Genomic DNA, 9,716 nt, shown 5'->3' with positions numbered 1-9,716 from the left:
TACAAGTAAGCCTATTACTGTAACTTCAGCTTAATGACCAACAGAGACCCTAACTGTTTTCTCTAAATTCTTCTCTCACCCTATTGAATACTGATAATGTCACCTCATCTCTTCTCTGAGAACCTGAGTTCACATGCCACATAAACTGTTATAATGCCATATAATTATTATGGTGGTGTAGTCTGACTTCATCAGTAATGCAGATAAAATACTGCTTTGTGCTAAAGTCCATGTAGAAACTGAAACTGAACAATTTGTATTAGAGAAAGCTGGGTACATTAATTTCTGTATTCTTACAGTAGACGTATAGTTTAAGGCAGGGATGTCAAACTCGTTTATCCCGACTGGATCCCGACTTGAGGGTGAGCAGTTGTGCGGAGGTTAATAACAGCCGTTGCTTGCCCTGCTGCTGCCATCAACATGGGTGCTTCTTACCTCTGAAATTATGGCAGACCCCAACCCCAAATTCCTGGCCCCTTTAGGAGCCCTTGCGGCCAGGTGAAACATCTGACCTGTGGAGCATATCTGGTATTCATGATTTAAGGTATAACAAAATGCCATATCTACTCGTATGTCTAGGTTAAGTGTCTTGTTTTGTCAAAAGAAACGATGCTTCTCTAGAACTCTCTTCTTGCAAACTGAAAACCAATTTCTGATGTCTAGAAAGATACAAGGCCTTAGATTTGACTCCTTTGCATTCTCTAATGGAAATTGATTTTTTATGCTTATTTCTCCTCCTGTTCTGTGAGCTAACAAAGCATATTGGAGACAAGATGAGAATTCCTTTTTTTGAAAAACCAAACTAACTAACTTATGTCAACCATACATTAAAACGGGTTGAAAACAGGCCCACAGCATGCTTGGATCTGACGGGCAGCAGCACAGGGGATCGGCAGCATACAGCTTGGCCTAGTACATCCCCTCCTGCCTCTTCATCCCATGCCCTGCTGCCAACTGCCACCACAGTACCTGTCCTCGGCCCGATGGCATGTGCCTCTCATTGCTGCAGAATTTGTTTCTCCTCACTGCCATGGAGGATGGGAATTGGCAACCTTCGTGCACAGTAGAGGTGGCTGCAGGCAACCTGGGTGCTACAGAGTGGGGAAGCAGTGAGTCAGGTTGAAAGTTGTGGCCTGCTGCTCTAAAAGTATCTGTATTAATATATTTGGAAATGAATTTCTCCTTGCTTTACCTGGCCCATCCAATAACTGGGTGCAGTACCAGTGTCCCCTGTACCGCAGGTTACAGAATGCCTTGCTGTTCTATGAGGTCCTATCTACATCAGAAGTCTCCAGTGTAAAACCGCCTTGTTCCTTTACTCAGTTGGGCTAACTAAATCAGGGGTGGGCAATTATTTGGGCTGTAGGGGGACACTTAAGTAAGGAGTTTGGTTGAGCTGTTGTGGGCAGGGGAGGTGGGGTGCTGACCTAGCATGGGCAGTTGATCCTATCTGGCCCCAGGCTCATATGCCACCACTGCTGCTGGACCTGACCCTGCTGCACAGGCACACTGGCCTATCTGCCATCAGGGGTGCCAGACAGAGCAGGTGCGTGGGTTCTCTGTGCAGACCAGCCCAGGACCTCTGCAGGCAGGGCATACTTAGCTAGGTGGATGGGATGGAGCTGTGGGCAGGGTGGGGGGAGCAGCATCCAGGAACGGGATGGGCAGGTGGAGCCAGGGCTAGGATCATGGGACAGTAATAACACAGGGCCAGGACCCAGGCCCAGGGCAAAGCTGCTATCTGTTCCATTCATGTCCCTGCACTGGGCTCCAGTTCCATGGGAAGAGACATGTGAAGAACAGATCAGAGCTGTGCCCCAGATCCCAAACCGTGGCCCCGCACTGTCATTGCCCGTCCACCCACCCAGCCCACTCCTGAACACCATTCCCCACCCACCCACAGCCCCATCCCATCTGCCCAGCCAAGTGCACCCTTCCGACAGAGGTCATGGGCTGGTCTCCATGGAGACCCCGGCTGCCTACCCACTGTGTCCAACGCCCCCAGCAGTAGGTGCAGAGTGGACAAGCTGGGGTACCCAGGTAGTAGGGTTGGGTCCAGCAGTGGCAGTGGAGATGCTGCAGCTGGGCAGATCTCGGGGGAGCTGCTGGGAAGTCGAGTTCAGCCGGTGCACCACCCCTACATGATGAATGGACTGTAAGGTAGATGGAAAAATGTCTTGTTCTTTGGGCTCAAAAGGTAGTAATCAATGGTTCAATGTCCAGTTGGCAGCCAGTATCAAGTAGAGTGACCCAGGGATTGGTCCCGGGGCTGGTTTTGTTTAATATCTTCATCAATAACCTGGAAGATGGAATGGAGTGCACCCTTAGCAAGTTGGCAGATGACACTAAGTTGGGGGGAGTAGTAGTAGCAGTGGAGGGTAGTGAGGATCACCCCACTGCCTGGCAATAGCCAGTGAATGCAGGGCTTTTTTTTTTTAGGACCCTGGATGTTGGGGCCGGGAAGGGCAGCCATTGACAGGACTGGGAGAGTGGGCAGGGGATGGGGCCTGTTTGATTCGGAGATTTGGCCGATTTGGCAGTGGCTGAATCCCCAAATCGGGTTTGGTCTAATCGATTCGAGACGGTGATTCAGATCACTGAATCGAATCGCTGTCCCCCAAATCGGCACCCAAAGTGTATACTAGATGCTTTGCACAGGCCTAATGCTTATTCCCCTCTGTTCAGCATTGGTGAGGCCACATCTGGAGTACTGTGTCCAATTTTGGGATCCCCATTACAGAAAGGATATGGATAAATTGGAAAGAGTCCAGCAGAGGGCAACAGAAATGGTTTGGGGGCATGACTTCTGAGGAGAGGCTGTGGGAATTGGGTTTATTTACTCTGGAAAAGAGAACTAACAGGAGATTCAATAGCAGCCTTCAGTTACCTGACAGGTGGTTCGAAAGAGGATGGAGCTAGACTGTTCTTGGTGGTGGCAGATGACAGAACAAGGAGCAATGGTCTCAAGTTGCAGCAAGGGAAGTTTAGGTTAGATATTAGGAAGAATTTTCTCATGAGGAGGATAGAAAAACACTAGAACAGGTTACCCAGAGAGCTGGTGAAAGCTCCATCCTTGGAGACTTTCAAAACCCGGCTAAAGAAAGCTTTGGCCTGGATGATCTAGTTGGGGCTGGTCCTGCTTTGAGCAGTGGGTTGGATTAGATGACCTTTTGAGGTCCCTTCCAACCCTCATTTTCTATGATTCTGTAATTTGATTTCTATGATTATATTGACTTAAATTTTTATGATTCTGTAATTCTACAGCATTTGATACTTTGACACCAAATGGAGGTTTCATCTGAGATGCAGGTTCTGCCACTGTTATGGTGGAAAGTAAAAACTAGCAAGCATTAAAGCTTTGCTATAGAACAGGGGTGTCCAACCTATTTTGCCCCATAGGCCAGATCAGGCCAACTAGTCCTGCACATTATGCAGCATGTACTAGCCTTGGTCCAGGGCTTGTGCAGAGCCAGCACAGACCACATACTGCATGCAGCACTGAGGCTGGACCAGCCCTGCACTGTGGCTGTGGCACTTGTGGGCTGGTCTGTGGACCTGATCTGGACTGACACCAGAGCCAGCCTGCAGGGCTGGTCAAGCCAGGCACTTCATGTAGCGTGTTTCCCAGACCAGCCTGCTGTGCTATGTGCAGTGCCTGAGCACCACATGCAGCATATGGCAGACCCACTTCACATGTTGCATGCAGTGTGTGGGTCCAGGGCTGGTGTGTGCCACATGCAGTACATGGGGGTCAGTCTGAGACCCACTGGCCTGATCATAGGGCTTCACTGGCTGGATCCGGCCTGCAGACTGTATCTTTGACACCCTTGCTGTAAAAGAAACTTCAACACTATTCCCTTCTTAGGCTTGCACTTTCACTGGCATTTGTTTTTTGACATTATTCTATTACCATTTAAATGATCAGCCACACTAGTTATAACATTAGTGTAGACAGGGTTACACATAGAATCTGATGCGTGTTAAACTGTGCTTGGAGGTCTACACCATGCACAAGTTGAAAGCTGAAGACAATGACTCTCGGCCAGGGTGCAGCACAATATTAGTGCTGCATAGATGACTGGGTATTTGCACATGTTTCACACGATAAACCCAAATGTGAATCCCTAGTTTCCAAAACATTTTGGCCTCCTTATGGTCTTTCTGAGTTTGTTTTTTTGCAACAGAAGAATTGCTCTATCAGTTTTCCGTAGTCAAGAAACAAGTGAAAGCTAAGAGCTGTCACTTTCAGAGGGATTCCAGGAATCTAAAAAAAGGTTGAGAACCACTAGCCTAATGTTTTCTATTGCCATATGTAAACATGTGTTCTCCTGGTTACTACCAACTGTAGACTTTTTTAGGAAAAACCTTAATGGATCTGGCCAAAGGTGGGTAGAAAACTGGGAAACTGAAATAATTCAGTGACTGTTCCAAGGCCAAGAGTCATTGGTGAATTTGACAATCCAGTTTGGGAGGCCCTGAGCTCAAGCTGTTTGAGGTATCTTTAGTTGTTGCCAAAAAACACAAAGGATGAAACTCCCATTGACCTCAGTTCCCCTGGGATTTCACCCAAGACTATAACTTGAGTCTTGAAAGTCAGCAAACAGGGAAGTGGGGGAAGGAAACGAGACTTAAAAAAAAATGTCAGTAGGAGATATTTTTGTACTTGTTACAGTAATAAAAATACCATAACACTGTTATGTGTCCACAGGCTATATTAGCTAATTAATTAAAATAAAAGCAAGTATTAGTGGCATTTTAGATATAGGATTGTACATAGGTCTAATTTCTAAGTTGAAACCAGAAGACTTTCATGTTTTGTTGAAAACAATATGCTCTCAAAAACTGTTCTTTTTCAGAACTGTCTTTTGTTTGCTTGTTCATTCTACAAATTGAGATCAACTAATTGACTAGCAAGTGATCAAATAGACCTGATTTGACCCTTTAACCACAATATTGGGTAATTTTGCAGTCTTAAAGAAACCATAAAAGTAAGTGTGTATACTTGGCACAGGAGCTATGAGGGTCACATGTTCAAGGTCCTTTGTTAGAGAGGTGGCTCTACTAGGCCCACCTCTTCCCACTCGAGTAATGCTTCACACCATGTTTCTCAAAATATTTTACTATATAAACACCCAGAAAAAACGTCCAGTTGTTGGTGGTTTGTGACCAAGTTTGGAAACCACTGATTTAGTGGCTTGGTTTATGTACACAGGCACAGGGAACATACACTGCACCATAAAGTGCCTTGTGGCTGAGGCTGGGTAGGTTAGCCAGGGTAGTGCACCTACTTAGCACAGCTGTACTACATTTGATACCCAAGCTAGCTCATTTGCAGTGAGCTCAAGCACCTGGAGTACAGTTATGTGCTCTAAGACTGTGTACAAGGTCTTCCATTCTACTGGAAGAAATGTCTTCTGGGAGCTGGACTGTACAGAAGTTCCTCCGTCCCTATGACCTGAAGAGCTTCACAAGCAGTCTTCAGCCAGGGGCACTAGAGGGCTGCACCTTGGACTACTCCTGCCCTGAGGCAAGTAGATTATTCAAGAGCCTGTCTTCTCCCCTGCCTGGAAAGGGGTCCAGCTGTCAAAAGGCAGTTGGCAGCTTCTGAAAAGCAGTAGCTGCCATACATCCAGGGAGGGTTCTTCTCCCAGAATGGTCCCCCATCCCACCCACCATCGGTCTGATTAGCAAGAGACGGTCATTCTCCCATGATAGGAATCCTGCTGGTTCTCACAGGAAAATAGCCACCATTCTTTGCACTCCTTTGGGCTGATCTGGAGGAGTGCAGGGAGAGGAAAGAGAACCTCAATTGTGGCAGTAAGGCTTTGGGAGCCTTGCCACAGAGGTACAACAGTCTGCCTCACCCAATACTGTTCCAGGTTGGCCCAGAGCAGTGCAGGGTAGCATGGGCATTTTTACTGTGGTGGCAAGGCTCACAAGCTTTGCTACTTTGGCACAGCAGCCTTCCTCTGCCTGCAAGGGGAAGCCAGCAGGGCTGGGAGCTGGGCTTGGGGAAAGCTTCTGCATGCCATGCTCCAGGACCCTCTGGTTTTTAAATGGCTGCCCGCCACCACTCAGCTGAGCAGCGGTGAGATGCAAGGGAAACTAGCAAAGCTGAGAGCCAGACTTTTCAGTTGGTGCCCCGGCTACTCAGCTGAGCAGTGTGGGGAGGTAAGGGGAAGCTGGCAGGCCAAGAGCTGGGCTTGTAAGTGTGGCTTGCTGCACTGGCTGCTCAGCTGAAAGCGGGGAGAAGGAAACAAGGGGAAGCAGTCAGGGTGCAGCGATTGGTACCCAGGAGTTGAGCAGAGAGAATGGCTTGGCAAAGCCCCTGCCTGCTACTTGCATCAGGAACTCTGGTGCGAGAAGCAGGAGACGAGCCACTTCACCCTCTCTCCCACATGCACACACCTTCTGCAGACTGGTGTGGCCCTGGTCTCAAGAAGGCACAAGGAACCTTTTCCTCTGGCTACCTTCCTGGTCCTCAGGAGGATTTAAGCTGGGGGAAAGTGTGCAGACATTCAGTCTCCCAGGAGAAACTGCTAGGAGCAATTTAACCTGGGTTGTTCCTGCGCCACCGTTTTCACTCTGGGGGAGAGAGGTTCACATCTGCACGCTTTTGTTTTCTGCTGGGAGAACAGTGTGTCTCCTTATAGAAGCTGAATGTATGTACGTGGCCTAAATAAACGTGTAGTTACATTAAGAAATGTATAGTAATTTACTGATTTTAATCTTGTTACATTCTTCTTTCTTATTCGTGTATTTAGTAAAACCATTGGGAACGTTATTAGAATAGTGGAGCAGCAAGGAAGTGATGCATGGTGGACCCTCCCTGTCGAGCAGCTTCTACCAAGAGAGGCTGTAGCAAAGGTATGTCTTTTCCTCTGATGGTGTTTCATGGGCAGCAGTATAATGCCCTCCGATATTTGTGGTCCTTGGGATTTTTTCCCCCCACTTTTTTAAAAGGTATTAAATAAGAATGTGTCAGGGCAGAGCTGTCCAGCTTAATTGCCAGAGGCCACATGCCTGTGCTGTGCAGGTCCTTGGGTTCCCTGAACCCTTGACCATGAGTTCCCTTTTCCTTTGCCTCCAGGAATAGGAAGCAGAAGCAGGGGGGACCTCAGAGACCCCAGGATGGCAGCAGGAGAGTGATGGGGTGGGGGGGAGCAGCACCTGAACTGGGAGTCCAGGGGCCACGGGTTAACCTCTTGAAGGCTGCATTCAGCTTGAGGGCCATATTTACTGGAATATAAGATGACCTTGATTTATAAAATGACCTGCCAGTAATTAGATTTCATATATGGAAAAATTATAAATTTGAGACATTAATTTTCCAGGTATAAAATCTAATTATTGGAGGTTTGTCTTCAATTTATCAACCTCCTACTGCCATGGCTGGGCGGGGGGGAGAATAAATCTCTAGAGTTAGATAGCTCCTTTGCCCTCTAGCCCCCCAACTTCTTCCCTGTACAGCCCCTTCCCCTCTCCTTACTATCAGACCCTATTAACCTTGAAATAAACATAGCTGTAGCAGTTTGCATGTAGTACCCATAGACACAAATCACCCAGAAATTATAGCTTTTACCTTTTTTGTCACTGCTGCAAGTTTTAGGACAGGTTCTCCATAAAAACACTTTTAAATAGCACTTTAGCACCTACTGGAGTACAAATTATGCTTTTTTAAAGGAAAACTAAGCTATTTATGCTAATGTAGGATTAGGGGATTTTTTCCCTGGTGTTGATTGAGGGGGGAAAAACCTTGTCTTATAGGCTGCTTGCAGATGGGGGGTGGGGGGGAGAAGAAAAACAAAAACCTGCGCTTTCTTGGAAGGATCAGTGCATTAGTTTGTCCCGTCACTGCAGCATCTGTATAAATCAGGTGCTTCAGCAGAGCTTTTTGATGCATTTATCTAAAGCTGATTCAATTAGCTGTTAGATAAGTGCCAGAAAAGCACCCAGTCTATACAGACAGTGCAGAGCCAGGTCGAGGTAATGTGCAGTGTTTTCTGGACATGTGCTGGGCTCATCACAGGGGAACATTCCAAGTTTAAAGTTAAGTGCATTTTTTTTTTTCCTTTCACGTGTGCAAGCACCCATATTCAAGTAAATATGGTACTTTTTACTACTTGTTTTTTTAATGGCTCAATTCTTCTGCCCCTTTGTGTGTGACCTGTCTACGGTGGCTTCTGATTCTTTTGCTGCCCTCAGCCTGCTAAGCCTTTTGGAGCACCAGCCTTCTAGCTGGTGCAGAAGCGAGCTATTACAAACAGTTGTGCGCACAAACTGTTTCAAACTGTGCATGTTTCTGGACCTCACCCAGAACATGAATAGACTAAGTACTAAATCCGACTGTTGGGGGGGGCGTGTCTAGTTTTTCTGTTACTGATAGTACAGAATGATCTTTGTACACTGACTGAGCTTGTCACCTGTTACTCCAATAGGTTGGTAACCACAATGCACTGGATTATGTAAAGGGACAGGACATTCTGGATATTTGGTTTGATAGTGGAACTTCGTGGGCTCATGTGTTGGAAGGTATAGAATTAGTATACTGTGAATATTATTTTGAAGCAGTTGGTGACCCAAGTTCCCCATTGTTGTATGCAATAACATTGCCTGTGGAGCTGATTTGGCTTATGGCAGCAGCAAATTGTAGTTGATGCATTTATTATGAAGTTATTTTTTCCTGTGAAAATCTTCCCCAGCACCTTTTACATCAGTCTATTGGACACTAAACACTAGGGCCAGCCATACAACTGATCCAATAAAAGATCCCACATACAAGATTTCTTGCCTTTCATGTGTCTCCTGGACAATCATGGCAACATCATCTCAATACTACCAAAGATTTTCTTTGCTTGTGAGGTTGGGTTGTTTGTTTGTTTGTTTTTTTCAAGAAAAGGGTTTACTCTTGGTAAGCTCATTTTCAGTATTGTAAAAGTTCAGATTTTTTCCGTGTGTTTATCCTTAATTATTCATAGCATTTGAAACATCAGACATCTTAAAAAGATAAAGCACCTTGTTCCTGTTATGAAAAAGCAATTCACTGCTAATAGATCTTAATTTAATATATTTTTATTTAATAATTAATGTATTTTTTTATTTAATATTAATTTTTCAAATTTAATATATTTCAGATTGTGTTGATAATACACTGTTATCGTATAAAACTAAGACTACCAAAAATGTTAAATTCCTAATTACACAGAACAGCATACATGGATGCTGATGTTGTAACTCCTGATTATTTTGCATAGCTAGTGTGATTTACTGTGCTACAAAGAAATAATACTGCGTCTTCTAGCACAGATGTGTGAATTTTTATAATTTTGGTGATTCCAAAAATAAGAGAAGTCTAGGTGTTGGGCTTTTGTGCTTGGGATCTTACATAACAGCTACAATGGAGTTGTAAGTAGTCTAAAAGAAAAAAAAGTCTTTTTAAAATTATTCAAATCCTTTTTGAGTCCAGAGAAAGCTCCAGAGTCGTGTGCCATTCTAGGTAAGACTCTTGTACAATACATCAGGTCTGAACTTTGAACTGTGAACCTACAGTACACAATTGTGTTGATAGCAATCTTGTTGACTTCATTATAAAAATGTATTTGTATTGGAGGTTTTGTTCCCTAGCAATGTAGTCAGGCAATGGTGTATCATCAGCAGACAGTATATTTTTTTTCAAAGACGTTTACATGTAGCAGATTTCCTGGGGTGGGGGTTGG

At 45.3% G+C, this 9,716-nt stretch overlaps 1 protein-coding gene across 2 annotated transcripts in view; it reads left to right on the top strand.

Moving 5' to 3' along the window:
* The window catches only part of IARS2 (isoleucyl-tRNA synthetase 2, mitochondrial), a 71,622-nt gene that overhangs the window by 41,720 nt on the left and 20,186 nt on the right, over positions 1-9,716 (top strand). For both annotated transcript variants that reach the window (XM_025202571.1, XM_025202572.1), the window contains exons 13-14: positions 6,765-6,867; positions 8,439-8,532. In XM_025202571.1, the coding sequence (XP_025058356.1) occupies positions 6,765-6,867; positions 8,439-8,532 (197 nt within the window). The remainder of the gene's footprint in view (positions 1-6,764; positions 6,868-8,438; positions 8,533-9,716) is intronic.

This window comes from Alligator sinensis, unplaced genomic scaffold, assembly GCF_000455745.1.
Source record: "Alligator sinensis unplaced genomic scaffold, ASM45574v1 scaffold178_1, whole genome shotgun sequence".
Classification (NCBI taxonomy): Eukaryota; Metazoa; Chordata; order Crocodylia; family Alligatoridae; genus Alligator; species Alligator sinensis.
Note: the sequence above shows the minus strand (reverse complement) of the source record. Positions and strands in the feature narration are given on the sequence as shown.